The sequence below is a fragment of the Ursus americanus genome, chromosome 22 (genome assembly GCF_024610735.1).
Source record: "Ursus americanus isolate L20-20 chromosome 22, mUrsAme1.1.p, whole genome shotgun sequence".
Taxonomy (NCBI): domain Eukaryota; kingdom Metazoa; phylum Chordata; class Mammalia; order Carnivora; family Ursidae; genus Ursus; species Ursus americanus.
In genome coordinates this window covers 13,031,640-13,051,012 of record NC_142148.1, presented here as the reverse complement: position 1 = coordinate 13,051,012, position 19,373 = coordinate 13,031,640, and the positions used below count along the sequence as shown (strand labels likewise).

The window sequence follows — 19,373 nt, the reverse complement described above, 5'->3', positions numbered from 1 at the left end:
CTAGCGGCTGCCTAAGGACAGAGGCGGAGGCGGTCGGGGGGTGATGGCGGGGGCCATGGGGCTCCTGTCCGGGCTAACGAGCACATTCTAAAGTTGACTGTGCCGATCACACGGCTCTGCAGATTAAAGCCACTGGGCTCTACTTGCGTGAATAACAGTTCGCGGACTGTATCTCAACAGAGCTGCTCAAAACGTACCGAACGGGACAGGCCCGGCACCAAGCGTCACGAAGGCAGAGGCTGTGTGGGGACCGCTCAAGGCCACTTCCCCGGGGCTGCCACGCTGCCTGCTCACCCTGCCTCCGTTTCCCTTCCTCTGCAGCCCACGGCGCTTGGGGCCCAGGGAGGGTGGGGGGAGGGCGGCCTACCGTCTCCATGGAGTCGTCCACGGACATGAGGGTCTGCAGGCGCTTCCGCTGCAGCATGTTGGTGAACTCCATGTGGATGGGCTTCATGGGCCCCGTGTAGCGCATGATCCAGTGCTTGTCGGGGTTGGGCGCGTAGTTGTAGCTCGGCGTGCTGCGGGGGAACACGTACCCAGCTCAGGCCGGGTGTGGGCACAGCCCTAGCCTCCCCAAATCCCCGGTCCCCTAGCCTCCCAGGTCCCCAGCCCTCCAGATCCCCAAATCCCTAGTCCCCTAGCCCCCAGGTCCCTAGGCCCCCAGGTCCCCAAATCCCCAGTTCCCTAGCCTCCCAGATTCCCAGTCCTCCAGGCCTCCAGTTCCCCAAATCCCTAGGCCCCTAGCCCCCAGGTCCCCAGACCCCCCAGCTCTCCAAATCCCTAGTCCCTTAGCTTCTCAGGTTCCCAGCCCTCCAGGCCTCCAGTTCCCCAAATCCCCAGTCCCTTAGCCTCCCAAGTCTCCAGCCCCCAGGCCTCCAGCTCCCCAAATCCCCAGTCCCCTAGCCCCCAGGTCCCCCAGGCCCCCCAGCTCCCCAAATCCCCAGTCCCCCAAGTCCCTAACCCCCATGCCTCGGAGGGCAGCCTCCTGCACCGCGTGAGGGCCCATCTGGGGAAGTCGCGGCAGCACACCAGGGGCTCTGCTAAACCTTACGGTCAGCGTTTCTCCAGTGCGTGGTGTGCGCGTGGGAGGACCGGGGGTCACCCAGCCTTAAGCGACCCGGGGCCGCACAGGTGAGAACATCAGCCCCTCCGGCTCAGCTCTGCCAGCCCACCCACGACATCAGGCCCCAGTCTCAGTCTGGGGTGAGTCCCCTAACACTTCCCTGGAATTCGCTCTGCTCTCTTTCTTAAGAAGGGGAGAGGCTCAAGTCCAGAGCCTCCGGCAGGCACGGCCCCCCACTCGAATTTCTCAGCCTCGTGGTGATTTTTCAGTTACCTCGGGCAAAGGAGGGTTACTGTGGTTAAAGCACGACTACAGAGCTTCCTTTTGCAATAGATTTTGGTTAAAAATAAAAAAGAAAGAAAAAGGACATCGGCTACAAAATCAGATCAATAACAGTCATGGACGTAGGGCCGAAAACGTGAGGACAGTGCTCGAGTGTACGTTTGTCACAATCACTCTTCCCGCTCGTTCTCATCTCCCAGTTACTGAAGATGAAACAGAGGGTCAAAGAAGTTCGGGGACCTGCCCGCAGGCCCATGGAGCGGGCGGTGGAGCCGGGGGACTCCGTGACTTCTGCTGTGGGGTCCCCCATGATGACTCATGATACTGAACTAATCACCAGAACCTCCGATTTCTACGGAGCACTGACCATGTTCCACGCGCTGGGCGCAGCTCGGGGGTTCACCTCCGCCCATCTCACTACCACTCACCGCCCTAGGAGCAGGTGCCACGTTTCCTGCCCCAGCGAACATCCTGAGGCCCAGCAAGGGGCTAACTTGCCAAAGGCAGAGCTGGGCTTTGAACTCCAGGAGTGGACAGGGTCGCCCACTGCCACCATAACTGCCTCCCTGACGTGCAGGCCTGTCTGGAGACCCTCCCGTCCATACGTGCTTGGCCATAAGTTTGGCCAAGACACTCCTGCTGGAGGATGGAACAGCTGAAACACACAGGTTAATGTGGTTCATGGTTCTGGAAGCTTCCAGGTGATTCTAGTCATCTAGTACTCTGTCCCAAACCAGGAGCACTTCTGGTCACCTCAGCTCACGCCAGGCCCCGGGATCTGAGCTCTGGCACACCCTACCAACGTGCGGGGTATCCTGGGTGGGGTACACCGCCGACAGGAAGTGCCCTATTAACCCCACAAAATGTGGCATCCCTCGTGCTGGTCTGGTTCTGCTCAGATCTGACCCCCTCCCCGGTCAAAGCTTTAAAGAAAGCTTGCGTTTCCACTGCCTGAAGACAAAGGCTCTTCAAAATGGCTATGAAGAGAGCAAGGGGTGGCGAGCAGGGATGAGGGCAGGAAGCTCCCGAATGCCTCACCTGCGCCACCAGGCCCTCCACAGAGTATCAGCGTGTTCTGGGCGAGGGGATGACGCTGCAGCTTTGGACAGCCTGACAGTTATGGAGACCGGTGCTACCCAGAGTGGGCGTGAGTCACAAGCCTTGAGATTCCTTCTGGACTTTACTTTGAGTCCCTGGCTGGTCTCCCGCCGCTAAATCTAAATCCAGCCCAGCCCGGCCCCCACCTCCACCTCCTTTGATTAAGACCAAGGCCTGGCTCTCCTGTGGGCCGGCTTAGGGCCTGACCCGCCTGTAGAACGTTCCTAGGAACAAACTCCCCTCCCCCACTGAGGACCTGGCAGGGGGCTGCTGGGGGCAGGGGCTGCACAGACTCGCCCTCGGAGCCGGTTGGCGGTATGGGAAAATTGTTCCCGGAGGCCCAAGGGGCCGGATTCCAGGAGGCAATTTTGAGCAATCATCCCTGAATCTATTAGATTCTATTAAGCTGGTGTGTGCCCTCAAGAACAGTGAGGGGTGGGTTTGTCAGGAGTCTGCGTGGAAGGATTCCCGAAGCTCTTTCTTGGAGACCTCTTTCGGAGCAGGGTCTCAGCGCCGGGAGGCTGCAGGGCCTGGGGACCGGCTCCAGGCCAGTGCCGGCTTGCTGGTCACCGCAGGAGGCCGGCCTCCTCCAGGGAGGAGGTCCCATTTTCACAAGAATCCAGACGCTCGCTGAACAAAGAGGGAAAAGCCTCACCTCCTTAAGAATCTTAGGAATGTGTGGTGTGTTCACTGCGGGGCCTGAAGGGAGCCTCCCCTCCCCTCTGCTGCGGGTGGAGCACGTGCCCTCCAGCTCGTCACTGTGCCTCTGGGGGGGGGCGGTGAGGACCCTGACACCCACCGCGGCCGGGCTGTCAGCACCGCCGGGCTCCTACGGGTCGTGCAAGGCCCGTGAACCCACGATCAGACGCCACACCTCAAAGGGAGCTCTGGGGGCTGGTGGGGGTTGGGGTGTCTCTGTGAGGCTATGTATGCTTCTGTGTGTGTCTGCGTGTTTGCGTGTGTGCGCGTGTCTGGGTGTAGAGCTGTGTTCATATGTTTGTCTGTGTCTTTGTGGGGCTATGTAATCTGCGTGGACCTGTGTTTGTGTTGATGTATTTGCGTATCTGTGTGTATCCTTGTGTCTGTGTGTGTCCGTGCATCTGTGGGGGTATGTGTGTACATGTGTGTACATGTGTGTACGTTTGTGTGTGTCTGGGTATCTACGTGTGTATCTATTTGTATCTTTGTACATTTCTGTGCGCTTGTGTTCGTGTGTCTCTGCGTGTATCTGTTTGCACCCTTGTGTGGGGCAGGGAGCGGGATGGGGCCCCGGACAGGTGGAGCGGCAGCGTTTGCGAGGGCCCACGAGGCCCACGTCAAGAACAGGACACCAGGCTTGACTGGGTGGCAGTCTCACCGGAGCCTCCGGATCGAAAGATCTGGAACTCTGACCCACCAGCAGGGCCCTGTCCCCTCCTTCCCCCCCTTGACTGTCATAATTAAATATCCCAGCTGCAGAAGTTTCTGGTTTTTGGTTTTGTTTTGGAAATGATTATACCCCAGAGATAGGAGAGCCTTCCAAACACACCCCTAATAAGGCGACGGGGGTGCTCTGGGTAAGTAATAGCAGGCGTTACTCATGTTCAATTTCTATAATTTTCATTTCAAAGGGAAAATAAATGAGCAGGCAATGTCAAACAATCTCATGAAACTCTAGGGCTGCTGGGGAGGAGGGATGCCAGCGCCGCTTTTAAAGGAGAAGCTGCAGAAGCGAAGCGGACCTGCCCCCCGCCCCCCAGCCCCCGAGGCTCCCGAGGTGGGACTGAGCTGCCCACGCTGCCCACAGCCCTCCTCCCCAAACAGGAGGCCACCAGTGGGGGTGCAGGTGGGTGGGGGCAGCCCCAGCGGCGGAGCGGGCTGGGGGGGGCGGGCAGGCAAGTCAGGTGTGAAGAGAGGCAGTGCTGCCGGCTGGGGAGCGAGGGGGCGCCGTGGCCCCTGGAATGCGGTTCACCATCTGTCCAATCTCCTCCCCAAAGACCAGGGGATCAGGAGGTGAGCACATCCCCTCACCCTCCCCGAGCCACTCGGGGCGCTGTCAGAAAGTAATTACAGCAAGGGGACGCGGAGGGCAGCACAGTGTGATTATAATGACAATTAAACACCCGGAACATTCAGGCGGATTCCAAATTGCCCTGTCCTTGTCGCCCCAATGTCACAGCGAGGGCTGCTGTGTAGCACTGCTAAGTGGGAGGTGGCTGGAGGCAGGGAGAAAGAGAACTTTCCAGGAAGATTCGCTAGCCAGCTGGAGGGAGGAGGATGGGAGGGGTGGGCAGAGAGATGGGAGGTGTGGCTGGGGGCACGATCTGAATCTGGCTCTGCCATTTACTGGCTGCGAGTTACTTTGCCTTTCTGTGCCTCGGTCTCCTCATCTGTGGAATGGGAATGCCAGGTGTGGTAGGCAGGTTCCACGACAGCTCTCCACGGCCCCCCCACCCCCTTCCTGGCATTCGCATCCCGTGTCACCCCTCTCATACTGGCAGCAGTGGTCTGTGCGACCAAGAGAATAAGGCACAGGGGTGGTGTGTCACTTCCAAATTAGCGCACGAAAGACTCCAGCTTACATCTCAACCTCTCTCGATCTACCCCCAATCCATTCCTCCATCTTAGATCATTTGCTCTGGAGGAAGCCAGATGGCTGCCATGCGGTGAGGACACCCGAGCAACCCTCCAGAGAGGCTGGCCGGTTGGGGAGCTGCCGTGCGAGTGAGCCCCGGGCTAGCCGCAGGTGGCTGCAGCCCTGGCCGACACCTGGATTAGAACCTCAGGAGACCCTGTGCTAGAACTTTCCAGACAGGCCACTCCCAGGTGCCTGACTCACACACACTGTGACCTAATACACGTTTGTGCTTTTAGCTGCTCAATGTCAGGGTAACTTGTCATGCAGGAATGGATAAATAGTACTTCGAGGGTCGTTGTGAATATTCAGGGATTTGGTGCAATGTAAGGACTCAGCACGGAGCCTGCCATGTGGTCAACAGCTCAGGAAAGGCTGCTGAATATATCCACGGTCTGATGAAGCTACGGACCCCGTTTCAAAAAAATGATTTAAAATGCATAAAATAAAATACACAGGGTCACAAAGGAAACCCATTATACTGCAATGCCGGTCCACGCACAGACCTCCTGCGGGGACGACGAGGGTCCCAACTTAACAACACTGCTGCCTCTTTGGTCCATCAGCCAGGCTGGCTGGATTTGCGTCTGGTATTCCCACAGGCGAGCAATGCATTCCTGGGTTCTCTGAACCAGGAGGATTTGAGACAAAGCACAGCTCTGTCATGGTCATGCCATTACCATCCTGAAGCCCGACCCCCCCCCCCCACACCACCCAGTGGCTCTGCGGGCAGGGGGCCGAAGCTTACATGTGCTGGGACGCGTTGGGGAAGAGGCTTGAGTATTGGGGGGCGGAGTCCTCGGGGCCGTGGGGGGCCGCGTGGCTGATGACCATCAGGACGGGCCGGTGTGGGTACATCTTCTTGGATGTGCGGAAGAAGCTCACGCTGTCATTGGTGATGAGGTCTGTCAGGTAGTCCTGGGAGGCAGGGAGAGACGGGAGGACTTGTGAGGAGCTGGGGCACCACAGTGACCCAGGCAGACAATCCCTGCCCGCCCCCCCCGGGGCCAATCGTCCAGCGGCAGAAAGACAATCAATGAGCAAGGAAATGGTGCTAAAGGAGGAAAAATAAGCAGAAGGGCTCAGGGAGGATGGGGGAGAAGTTATGATTTGTCATTCCTTTATCATGGATGTTAAGATAATACTAGCTCACACTTTTGAGCACCCACGGTATGCCAGGAGTAGTTCTGTGCTTGCTTATAGCAGTTCATTTAATTCTTACATAACCGTAGAAAGTAGGTGTGATGAGAATTCCTGTTTTCCAGAACAAGAGATTAAGGCACAGGGAAGTTAAGTGAATGGCTGTTGTCACACAGCTGGTAAATATCGCAGCCAGGCTTCCTAAGTCTTGGTTCCTAGACCTGAAGTCTTTCGAAGGTTCCTGAAATACCGCTGAACAGAGTGGGGCCATCCCTGTATTCCTGGAGTGCTGTGCTGGGGGCAGGGGCAGCTGACCATGTAAACCCACAATCGAGACAGTGACAGTGTGGACAGATGAAGGAAATAAGCTGTGACGAGGAGCTGGAGCGGGGGCATACTTTAGCTGGGGCAGTCAGGGAGGGCCTCCCTGAGGAGGTGACATTGGGGCTGAGTCTTGAGTAATGAGGAGCTGGGCATGGGATTGATCTTTATGACTGGGGTTCACCCTCAGCTGCCTATCGGGATCCTCGGGGAGCTTTGCTGAGGTGTGAGCCTACTCCCAGAGATGCTGGTTTAATTGGTCTGTGGTGTTCCCCAGGCACTGGGCTTCTTAAAAGTTCCTACAGGTTCCGATGTACAGCCAGCACTGAAAATCTCTGGTCTAGAAGAAGGGTTCCAGGCAGAGAAAATGAGAGCTGCAGGGCCTCTGAGGCAGGAAATGAGCCTTTGCTATGTGTTTGAGGAATGTCAGCAGGAAGGAGTGGCACAAACAGAGGCAAGCAGGGGGTTCCGAGAGGTGACAGCCGCTTAGACACGGGGCAGGATGAGAGAGGAGCTGGAGGAAGAGGACTGGGCAGAAATCGAGGGCTTTAAAAGCTCAGCTAAGAACCTGAGATTTGCCTAAACTCTTCTTGGACTTGGTAAAAATCTTTAGCTGCTAATCTCTCACGATGGTAACAAGTTCCTGAAATTTACCTTCTGCTCCCTGGGAAGCAGCTCTGTCCAAAATGATCACTTTCAAAATGAGGTATTATTTTCGAGAAGAAAAATTCAAGAAGCGGCTACAGCTTCTATCCCGAAGTGAACTGTAGGATGTGCCCATGCTTCCAAGACACGCCTTCAGGGACACTTGAACACTGCACCGGATGCCCAAGGATGGCCACTGCAGCTGTGTTTATAAAGTGAAGTGTATCACAGCGACCAGCCACAGGGACGTGACTAACGAGTTTACGCTGCTTTCATAGTAGGCAGGGCTGTGCAGACATGACAGGGAAGCAGGTCTGTAGTTACTGTGATGGAAAGTTGTCCAAGATCACACTGTTAAGGGAAAGAACGAGCTACTCTCAAACCAGGAAGATCCCATCTTTTTTTTGGAGGGGAGAGGCAGGGTGTAGAGGACACGCCAAACCCCTAACTCCATCTGCTTTTGAGCACCAAGGAAGAATCTAGGACAGATATCAGTGTGCGAACTGGGGTCTGGGATAAGGGGAGACAAAGGGAGAAAGTCACTTGCTACTTTGTATACGTTTCCTGGGATACTTTTTATGACTACTTTTGGGGAGTGAAAAAAGGTTTTCTACGGGGATTCTGTAGAACTTAGTACACAAAAATAACATTATAGGTCGCCTAAATCACAGAGCTAGTGCTACAGTCGTGGAGCATGACCTGAAGGGGCCGGGAAAATGACGGAGGGAACTGTGGACGGGGCTGTGAGCACGGTGGGAAGCCACGGGGGGGCTGCCGCGCTCCGTTGTAACCCCATCCTCACTGCTTGATTTTGGAACTATGTGCCTACTTGGCTGTGATTAAACATGTTTTTTAAAAAGCCACCATGAACATCCCTTCCCAGGAGAGACATACAAGGCGATGATATGACATCCGGAAAGAACACACTCGAGCCGCCTGGACCGACACGGACCAACCTTACCGGCCTGACCCTGCGTGAGATACGACACTTGTGTATACAGGCGAACACCACACAAAACGTTACGTATTGTTTGCGATATCTGCATATGGGATCGTAGAATGGAAGCCTCCACGGCGGTCAGCGGGAGGCTGGTTACCGCCCTGGTGGGGGCGCAGCAGGCCAGCAAAGGGGGCCTGGGAGGGGGACACGGGGGCTCCTATGGCCCGTGATATCGCAGGTTCAGAAACGTGTGTGGTGTGATGACCGGGTCTGCCTCTCCAGGCTGGCAGGGGGGTTTCAAGCGCGAGGAGATGAAAGGCCCTTGACACGGTGCCCTGCACGCAGCCAGCTCCTGATAAGTTGGCTGACACCGGCTGTCTTGGTGGCGGGGCAGATCGTCTGCATATCCAAGAGCACCCACCCTCCTGGGTCCTCCTCAAAGCCACTCTGACAGCAGCTAAGGCTCTGCTGACCTCCGCCGGCTGCGGCATCTGGCATGCTGTACCCCCACCCCCCCAACCGTCCATGCGGATGGAAGGGGATACTACCCTCACTCCAGGGGTGGGCGGTGTGACCAGGCTGGCCCATGAGGACACGCCATCTCTCTGGCCATGGTACTTGAGCATGCAGACATCAGAGTGAGGGGTAAGGGGACCTGGGCCGGGGTGGAGGTGGCACCATCCAGTCACTGAGCAGATTCAATAGACAGGATGTGTCCATTGGCTGCATGTGGGGGAGGGGGAACAGCCACCCCCCCCCCCCAAGCCCTGCCACCTGGTTTTTGGTTTGGGTGAAGGGTACAGAGATGGGGGGTCCAGGAGAAAGAAAATGTCAGGGCGAAGGCAGGAGGGCTAAGTTCTGGACGAGCTGAGCTAGGTGCCTGCTGTCAGCCAGGAAGGAGTCAGGGATGCGGGTTGTTCACAGGAAGGGTGAGACAGAGGAGGAGACTAAGCAGGCTAAAAGGTGAATTTTCCAGAACCTGGAGATCAGCTGATGGATTATGAGGAACTCCCCTCTCTGCCCCCTCTTCAGCCCTGCACCAGGCCCGTTCCCGGTCTCCTAGGTGAGGGGCTAGACTTCACCTGGCGCACTCCAGGCTGCGCCGGTGGGTGGGTGGTGATGCCGGCTTCTGGGCACTTCGCTCCTAACTGGAGCGTAGCAGCCACAGTGGTGCCCGCCCCCCCTCCCCCCTCCATCGTGACCTCTGATCGACTTTGATCAGTAAACCAAGAGGAACCCAATCCATCTGCAGAGACTGCTAGCCTGCAGCTCGGACAAAAGCGTCCGTTTCCTCCAAATGGTCATTTAGTCGAGGAAGCGTGTGGGGGGTGGGGCATGCTCCTGGGGAGCTCGGTGACAGGACAGGCTGCCCGTCTCATGCCCTACCTCGTTCTCCAGGCTTGGCCTTTGCCACCGTTTCTCATTTACGGGCTCATTTAACAAATACTCATTGGGTGTCTGTTCCCAGGGTTCCAGGCTTCCTGTTAAGGACTTGGGATGTGGTCACAAGGTCCCCATCCCCATGGTAATCACAGTCCTGTGCAGGGTGTAGAAAAGCATTCGTAAGAAGGCAGGGGACTTGGGAGGGACAGGAAGTTTTCACTCGCTTAGGATTACCTCTGGCTGCTGGGGGTTGGGGACAGAGACTGTAAGGACAAGAGAGGGGACCACAGCTGGCATGATGGGAAGCTCCTCTTCTTGCCTGGACCTGGGTGCCCAGAGAAAACTGTCCCATAGGTGCCCCCTGGAAGCCTGGGGTTCTAACTCTTGTCTGAACTCGGGTGAGATAAGCCAGCTCACCCCAAATTTCTCAGGGCATCCCGCCAAACTGGAGTCTCCTGGCTCCAGGACTAGTTAAATTTTCTGCCTGGGAAGCCCACATGAGTTGCTTTAGGGCTGTGCCTTGAGAATGATGGCTTTGCTCCTGAGACCTGGTTTGAGGGCAGGGAGGGGGGCAGAGAAGGGAGGTTGCCCCCTCTACCCAGGGGGCAGCCCTGAAACCCACCTCTTGATACTCTTTTCACTTGGCAAGTTAACCTGGAACAGAGGGTCTCCTTTTCTGAGCCATTGGCTCCCTGGGCAGGAAGTCTAATTTTTATTCTGAATCCTAGTGCTGATCCCGCCCCCGTGGAAGCTTCTACCGCAGTTTGTGTTCAGAAGAGACTCACATCCGTTTAAGTAGCAATTATATTTCATGAAGCTGAGGGCTCTGGAGTCAGAAACGCTGGGTTCACACCCCAGCTTTATCACCTGCTATCTGTGGGCCAACCACTCACCTTTTTTTTTTTTTAAAGATTTTATTTATTTAACAGAGAGAGACAGCTAGCAAGAGAGGGAACACAAGCAGGGGGAGTGGGAGAGGAAGAGCAGGCTCCCAGCGGAGAAGCCTGACGTGGGGCTTGATCCCAGAACGCCAGGATCACGCCCTGAGCCGAAGGCAGACGCTTCACGACTGCGCCACCCAGGCGCCCCAACCACTCACCTTTCTCAGTCTGTGTATCTAAAAAATGGGCCCGATAACAGTCCCTTCTTCAGATGGTGGCGTGAGCACTTGACGAATAAAGCACTCAGCAAGGAGCCCGGCACTGAGAAAACCCACAGTGAACACTGGCTCTGATTATTGTCACGTGTTTGCTCAACCGACCTTCATGGCAACTCTGAGAAGTGGATTTCGTGCCCATTTGACAGATGGGGAAACTGAGGTCACAAAACTAACAAGCAATGCACTCAGAGCGAGACCTCAGGCCTTTGTATTTTTTGTCTGCTCCATCGCTTTTCCCCCACAAACAAAATTATTAATGAGTCTATGGTGGTTTGCACTACGTATCAAGAAAGCTTTTCTGTAAAGGGTTAGCTAGGAAATGTGAGAGGCTTTGCAGGCCAGATGTCTCAGTTGCAACTACTGCTCACTGTCCCTGCAGCACGAAAGCAGCCACCGTGGAGATGAATGGGTGTGTCTGTGCTCCGGTAAAAGGAGAGGCCCGCTCAATTGTAAATTTCATGTCATTTTCACCTGTCGTGAAAGCTGCTCTTTTTTTGATTTTTTTTCAATGAGTTAAAAATGTAAAAACCATTTTAAGCTCAAAGGCTAGACAAAAACACTTGGTGGGCAGGATTCGGCCCATGGGCCCTTGTTCAGAGAATGGATTTGGAAGCCTGATGCCTGGGTTTGAATCCTAAGCTTTACGACTTACTAGCTGTGTGGCCTCGTTCCTTAGCCTCTCTCTGCCTCAGTTTCCTTACATGCTGGTTTTGAAGAGTCACAGCACGCATGGTGTAGGCTATAGTGAGACACGCATGGGTTAATTCTGTATCACGTAGAATGACTTCAACAGACCTGCTGCATGTTATGTCTAAGTGAGTGCTACTCATTATTCCTCAAGAATCACACGCCTGCGCTTTCCATGTGAAGATGAAAACAGTACAGGCAAATCTGGTTCCCTTGCAGCACACCTCACCCCTGCTTCTGATCTCGGCCCCTTTTGTCCCTTACCAGGAAGTACTTTTTCAGATGCGTTGTTACACGTGTTACAGTACCGCTTTATGCATCTTTTTTTACACCGATCAGATCATACCGTGCATATTCATTCAATCATTCAACAAACACAGCAGTGAACACAACGAATCCACATGCCTGCCTTCAAGGGCCTTGTATTCTAATGCCAGGAGACAGACATAAAGACAATCAGTGCTCCACACAGCTGTGGTGCATCAGTGGTGATCAGCTTGTGGGGGAAGGAGAGTTGGGGCGGGGGTGCCCTTGACACACAGTCATCTAGGAAGGTGACATCTGAACAGGGGCCTGCAGGAGTTCTGTCTGCAGCCTGCTCTTGCCTTTAGTCCTATGTCCAAGGCCCTTTTGGTGGCTTTACACACAGATCCCCCTTGTCTTTTTCTAGAATCCTCCAGGGTAGGGTTCCTTTGTGGTCATTTAATCATTTCCTGCACTGGTGGCCTTCACTGATTTCTCTCGGTAGCAGACAAAGCCGCAAACAACAGCTGAGGCAGCTCGCCTCCTGCATCTGAGGGAGGCTTCTCCAGAACACAGGAGCACAGAGGCCAGACCAAAGGGTGGTCCCATCCAAATATACAGAGACCACCATCCCTCAGGGCCTTCCCACCGCCCGGGTCTCACCTCCTCCCCACCTGGAAGCCCCTTCTGCGACCGGACCCGAGTCATTCCTAGCTCCCTCCCGCCGCCAGCGCCACGTTCTCCAACCTTCTCTGGCTACCCGCGTGTGCGCTGTATCATTCCTCTCTTATCATCGCTGCCGCTCTGTCCACCTTGCCATCAGGACCCTTCCCAGGGCATCTGGCCTTGGGAATAGTGACTCAGGACAGAGTCCTCAAAGGGCCTTTTGCAGGGAACTAGGGAAGGACTGTCACTTCTTCCCCAGCTGGGCCTCCTGCTGAAGCCACTGAGGCCAGCAATGAACCCTGGCAGAGGCCTCTCACTGCTCAGACTGCTGGAGCCCGGACTCCCCAGCTCTGCCTCCGCTGAGACTCCCAGCTCACTCAGGCTCCCCCCGCTGCTCTGGCCCCCACTGCCTGCTGCCCGCCTCAGGTCTCCACCCTGGACCTGCGCCAGCTCGGACTCCGAAGGGGCCCCCATCCCTCTGTTCCCAGGCCTCCGCTCACAGGGGGCCCAGGAATCCTCCCACGGGGTTCCTCTCATTCACAGGGGAGATGTGTCTGTGGCAGGAAACGGGGTGAAAGAACAGCCACTGCGTGTCCCGCCCTCAGCCCCAAAGGGACTCTGAGTGTCCCTGGATAACTTGATTACAGGGCTGCTCTGAGACCAGGCGTGGACATGGTGAGGAATTTTAACAAGGACGCAGTGGATTTTTCTAGGTTTGGAGGATCTTCCTGTGCTGAGTCTGGGAGGAGAGACACAGCGTGTTTAGCCCCAAGACACTATAATTTGTATTTCTAGCGTTTGAATCCCCCCCCCAAGACTTTGGAATTAATTCACTTGAGAGGGAATGGAGGCCTGCTCTGTGCAGAGTGAGACACAGGGCGAGGGGAGACAGTGGTGCCCAGTGGATGTCATGTGTGGTTTCTGCCACCAGGGCCTTAAGTGATCAGACTCAGTGAGGGGACACATTAGTGGTGATCCCCTGTCCAAGGCAGGAGGGATCCCCAAATGTGGTGTTTCCAGAAGGGGAGTGGATACAGTGTTTTTAGGCCGTTGAGCATCTGCTTAGCTTTCTTCCGTGGAATATTTTCATTTTCATACTGGCTCTATTCTCAGCGGATGTTCCAGGGTCTGGCTCCAGGGCAGGGCTCCCGCTGTCCCCACCTCTGGTTCAGGAGCGGAACATGCGACTACAGCCCATTGAAACACTGTCTCCTTCCCTGGCCACACTGATTGGTTCAGGGGCAGACATGTGACCAATCCAGAGCCAATGAGATGCAATGAGACTCGCTAGGAATCCTGGGAAGGAAATTCCCTCACTTGCAGCTGGGCAGGAAGGTGAGAGCCTGGAGTGGGGGCCATATTGCCACCCACGAGGGGAAAGGGGGAAGGGGAGGGACAGGAAGGGAGGAGGACAGAAGGGAAGAGGGGGGGAGGCAGCCAGCGGCGGAGAGGCTGTAAATGGCGCTGAAGAGAAGAAAACAGAGCTTAGAGGAGAAGCCACCACCTAAAGATTCTGTTTGAGCCCCTGGATCCAGCTATGTCTGATGCCATGACTGCTGGTCCAGTTAAATCAGCTGATGTTTCCTCCTCAGTTGAGCCATTTTGAGTTGAGTTTCTGTTCCCAAGCACCTGAGAGAGGCCAGTCTGATTCTAGAAAGGATAAATCCTGTAGTTTAGGGCACTCGGGGAAGGATTCGTGGAAGAGAAGATGGATAAGACGAATAAATTCAGGGTGTGAGAGCCCTAGTAAAGATTTGGAGATGGTTGTAATAACCGACAAGGCTGGTCTGGTTGAACTGGCTCATACTGGGGATGCCGAAATAGGAGCCAGGGCTGGGGTGTGTGTGTGCGTGTGTGTTTCTACACTGTGCCGTGGCGTTCCGGCTTTATCACACGCGCCATCACGCCACAGGTAATCACGCACCCCCGCATGCCAGACTGCGAGCACCTGGGTCTGTTTCTGTTCATCTTCGGATACCCAGCGCCTGGCATAGGGCCTGGCACATAGCAGGCTCTCCACAAATAGTTGTTAATGAGTAATATAACCAAATTCAACGAGTCCACTCACGCATAGGACTGCTGGGAAGGTTAGAAACACTACATATAAAACACCCGGCACGTCCCAGACCCTCACAGGGGCTAAGTAGACGTGCACCTTATGACGTATGCAGGGGCATGCCCATTTTCCTGATTTGGGAACTGAGCCTCTTTGGAGCAGGGAGCATAACCAAGGGCACAGAATGTGTCGAGGTGGGGCTCTGAACCCCAGTCCTCTGACTCCAAGACGAAAAGTCACCGCACAGTCCCTGGATGGCAGCGGGCAGAATAGCACAGCGTGTGTGAAGGCTGCACATCCAGGGGTCAGGTCTGGCCACCAGGCAAACTTGATTCACGCAGGATGTTAGAAAAGTCTGAATTGGTTGCCAATATAAAAAAATGAGGAGATTTCACAGGGAAGGACACACGGATTTGTAGCTTCTGCTGAAAAATCAGAAAACCTGGCCATCTTGGGCTCACATTTCTATGGGGGACTGACAAGCCTGATCTGAGCTGGCAGCCTCCTCTTAGACGGAAACATTCTCCATAGTCCCCACCACTCCCTATTGTCCTGCCCACTCCTAGCTTGCTATCGCATGTGACTGCCTGTCCCCTGGTGACTTCTGCCTGGGAGGGGGACCTTGTGTAGTGAGTCAGAGAGAGAGGAACTCGGGAGGGCAGCCCCGAGGAATCCTCACACTAACCCAGAGAACCCTGCTTATGACAGTCAGCCAGGGCTAGTGGCAGTGACAGTGGGAAGAACGTCAGGGGAAAGAATGGGTCAAGAAAGCTGCAGGGGATGTAAGAGTCGGCTTTGAAGATATAGTTGGGACAGGAATATTTGCTACTCTCCAGATTTTTTTTTAAATGGAAAGTTTAGATAAGACATCACTGTTGGTCTCCCATCCTCCTCCTCCTCTTTCTGCCCCCCCTCTCGATTTAAGCCAAGAATCAGCAAACTATAGCCCGTGGGCCAAAATAGGCCATTGCTTCTTTTTATAAATAAAGTTTTATTGGAACGAGCCATGCTTATTTGTTTACACCTTACCTATGGTGGCTTTTACGCTACAGTGGCAGCCGTCAGTAGTTGCAACAGAGACTGTACGGCTTGTAACTGTAAAATATTTAGTATATGGCCCTCTATGGACAGAGTTTGCTGTCCTGATCTGAATTACTTCGTATTGAATATCACTGTATAGAAGGGGCTCTTCTGAGGCTCTAGGTGTATTAACTTACGCGATCCTCAACCACCTTTCTGATAACGCCACAACGAAATACACGACACCCCAGTAAAAGAGAATAATAAAGACGACAGTACCAGTGTTCATGAGGAATGTGGAGGAACTGGAACGCTTATAACATTCCTGGCTGGGGCTGTCGACTGGTTCAACCACGGAACCTATCCTGCGTCCCAGCGATTCTCCTCGTGGGTGTGTAACCAAAAGAAAAGAGGACCTACGTCTACCCAAAGCCGTGTGTACGGGTGTTCACAGCAGCCTCATTCATAACCGGCCCACACCGGAGACAACCAGAATGTCCATCAGGGGCTGAGCGGGTTCATACCTGCCGTCCACACATCACTACGCGGCAATGAGGGGAACACACTGCTGAGCGCACCGCAGGCACCTGGAGGACCATCACCGGCGTGAGGCTGAGTGCAAAAAGCCCGACCCCAAAAGAGCCCATACAGCGTGACTCCATGGATGTGAGGTTCTAGAAAAGGCAAAACCAGCCTGTGGTGGTGGAAGCTGGAACACAGGTGACCTCGGGGGTGGGAGTTGTGACTGGAAAGGGGTACAAGGGAGCCTCTGGGGGCTGGAAATGCTCTATAGCTTGACCCGGGTGGCACAGCCACGCGTGAGAACTCCCCGAGCCGTCCACGTCAGATCTGTGCGCTCTGTCCCCTATCGGACGAGTCAGTAGGGCTAGAAAAACCACGACACGGACAGCCAGCAAACACACTGAGGTACCGTCACACGACGAGAGGGAAGGATCTACACCCCACGTGACAACGTGGGTGGGTCTCGACGTGGTGCGAAGGCCAAGGGACTGGATACAGAATGGGTGTGTCACGCTGCAGGTCTGAGCCGTGGCTGTCCCGTGGGAGGGCGGTCGTGGAAGGAGCTACGTGAGGGGGCTTCTGGGGCTGGCGGGGATCGTCGGCTTCGTGACCTACCCACGTGCGGGGGACAGGCGCCGGTTCAGCTGGTGAAAAGTCACTGAACCGGACTGTCTGTACGCACGCTTTCTACAACATACCCAGCTCGGCATCCTGTGCCGTGACCAGTACTCAGACGCAGAGACTATTACGTGAGGGAGAAACACACGGAGAAGCAGAGGCTTCTGGAGGCTCTCCCTGAAGTAAGGGTCACCACCGTCTGAAGCCAGGCAGTCAAGGTCCCGTGTCACGCGCCTCGCTGTCCCCGAGCCGGGGACAGGCAGGACTTACCTTGGAGTAGTCAAAGCCGTGCTTCTCCTTCACCCCGTTCCGACAGAGCGTGTAGTTATAAAAGCGGGAGTTTTTAAGGAGGCCGACCCACTCCTTCCAGCCAGGCGGTACGTAGGAGCCGTTGTATTCATTAAGATACTTCCCGAAGAAAGCTGGAGGGGGAGAAGGGTCAGGAGGCCACGTGAGAAAGCAGAGAGCAAAAGTCTCCTGTCACCCGACCACCGTGTCCCCAACGTGTGAAAACAGCGCTGCCCTCTGGGCCTCCTTCCCAGATGTTTTTATGTGCGTAAAACATAGAGGATTACAGGGAAATTAAATTATTTTGAAACACAGTTATCTAAATATTAAAACAATCTGCCATATAGTAACATGCCCTTTTAAAAAAAATATTACCTTGCAAAGAGTAATAGTTTCGAAGTAGTGATAAGTGAAAATATTTCATTTTGTGATATCTGCCCCCACTGCTGTGGAGTATTATAACATCAGTGATCCCTACAGACGACAAAATTACAGATTCTCTTGTGCTACAGTTCATGGCCCACCTTCCTACCAATGCTACGGGACGGTGTAGGTTTGTAAAAATAAGAACGCAATTCTTTCCCATTCAAGCTAACGGACCCCTTGAATTCTGTCTACGGCACGGGGACCAGAACGGCTCATATCAGACCACGAACGATACCAATTGTTGCTGGGGATGTGGCTTAAGAGGCCTTTGCACCTGCCAGGGGACGTGCAGACGGGCCCACCTCCTGTGCGACCCTGACTGGCAGTCTCTGCTCACCTTGAACTCAGACCTTCTGACCTAGCCATTCGAATCCTGGGGACTGACTCAGCAGGAAGGTGTTCCTTCCTTCCCCAAGTCACGGCAGGACACGGCTCAGTGTAGCACGGTTCACGAGAGCCAAAAACTAGAAACAAGTCAGATGCCTGCTGGAAATCTGTACGGTGGAATGAATACTACTCCAGAACGAGACGGCACGAACCCAGGCCACGTTCAGTAACACATGCAGCTCGACCACCTAATCGCGTTGAGAGATAAACCAGAGATGAAAGAACGCTGTAAGGTCTCCTTTCCCTGGTGGTCAGAGAGAGGCGACACACATCTGCGGTGCTGGAGAAGAAGGCAGGGGCTCTCGCTGGGCGTGGGGCGTGCTGCTTGGGAGACGGCCTCGTTCTAGCTCCCGCCGCAACCTGGGTGCTTCCGTGCCTGAAACCCCGCTGGGCTGGACATTCAGGAGCGGAGCCCGTCTCCACAATTCGCCTTTCACACCGGCGACGGGGCTGATGTAAAGAAAATCACCCGGATTCCTCTCGAAGGGGATACACCCCCAAACTCTCTGCGGGTGAAGAGGTAACACACAAGATCTTCTTTATGATACTTTCTTGTTCTTCTTTCTTCTCAACGAGCAAGTATGATTTTTAATAATTACAACCCATTAAGCCATTTTTAGGAAACAGAGAAATCTGTGAGAGTTTTTCTAGAGACAGAGGCCCTGTGCCACCGCCGTCCTTTGGATGAGGACACTGGGGCTCGCGACATGCGGGAGCCGGTGCTGAGAGCTGCAGAGGGGAGAGTTCCAGATTGCTGAAGGGAGTGAAAGGGATGTCGCCAGCAGAGTGCTTAGCGCCGTGCCTGGCAAACTGGGAGCGTTCAGTGGTGAGACGAGATGAGAAGAGACAGACAGGGGGAGATGAACATCCGCAGAGGGAGGAGCGGGGCTGGGGCTGGGCTCTGATGCCAGCAGAGGATGAGACGGGTCCCTCTACCTGGAACCTTTGAAAAAGCATGGAGAGCTGCCTTGGGCCTGTGGCTCCTAGAGAAGAGAGGCCTGCGCGGGGAGGGCGGGGATGGGACAGGAGCCCTCCACGGGGGTTTTCCTGGAGGCCTGGCAGGTGGCTGGCACTGCCTGGGAGCGGAAAGGCCTTTTATTTTTTATTTTTTTATTTTTTAAAGATTTTATTTATTTATTTGAGAGAGAGAGAGAGACAGCCAGAGAGAGAGGGAACACAAGCAGGGGGAGTGGGAGAGGAAGAAGCAGGCTCATAGCGGAGGAGCCTGATGTGGGGCTCGATCCCAGAACGCCGGGATCATGCCCTGAGCCGAAGGCAGATACTTAACGACTGAGCCATCCAGGTGCCCCAGAAAGGCCTTTTAGGACCCAAGCAGCCATTCCCGAATCCCTGTGGCACAGGGGAGAGGGAAGCATGGGCATCCAATCCTCGCCTGGCACTCAGGGCCGGGAAGGAAGTGGGAAGCTGAGAAAACACCTCCCGGAAGGATCTGGGCACCAGAGGAGATGAAAATAGGAAGGAGGGGTAAGGCCCAGGGTGGGACCTCCCTTTGTGTGGGAGGGCGAAGCCAAGCCAGAAAGAATCCTGGCATTCTGGAGGCGAGGGCTGGGGAAACTGGCCGCCTCTGCTCTGAGTCTCAGGGAACGTCCATTATTTAGGTGCTGGGTGCCTGGCTTGGTGTCAGGGTGGGAGGACTGAGATGTGGGCTGGAGTTAAGGGGCAGCAGCACCCCTGCACCGGGCCAGCAGTAGGCTTGATTCCCCTCTTGGCAAGTTCACACACGGCTGCATCTGTCCCCTGAAAGCAGCGGGGCTCAGCCAGGGGCGATTTCGCCCCTCAGGGACACTTGGCAAT

At 55.0% G+C, this 19,373-nt stretch overlaps 1 protein-coding gene across 3 annotated transcripts in view; it reads right to left on the bottom strand.

Annotated features, from left to right (window-relative positions):
• SULF2 (sulfatase 2) overlaps positions 1-19,373 on the bottom strand; it is a 110,816-nt gene that overhangs the window by 21,122 nt on the left and 70,321 nt on the right. For all 3 annotated transcript variants that reach the window (XM_087853523.1, XM_087853522.1, XM_087853521.1), the window contains exons 4-6: positions 16,728-16,879; positions 5,806-5,975; positions 368-518 (exon numbers count right to left, since the gene is read on the bottom strand). In XM_087853523.1, coding sequence (XP_087709649.1) covers positions 368-518; positions 5,806-5,975; positions 16,728-16,879 — 473 coding nt within the window. The remainder of the gene's footprint in view (positions 1-367; positions 519-5,805; positions 5,976-16,727; positions 16,880-19,373) is intronic.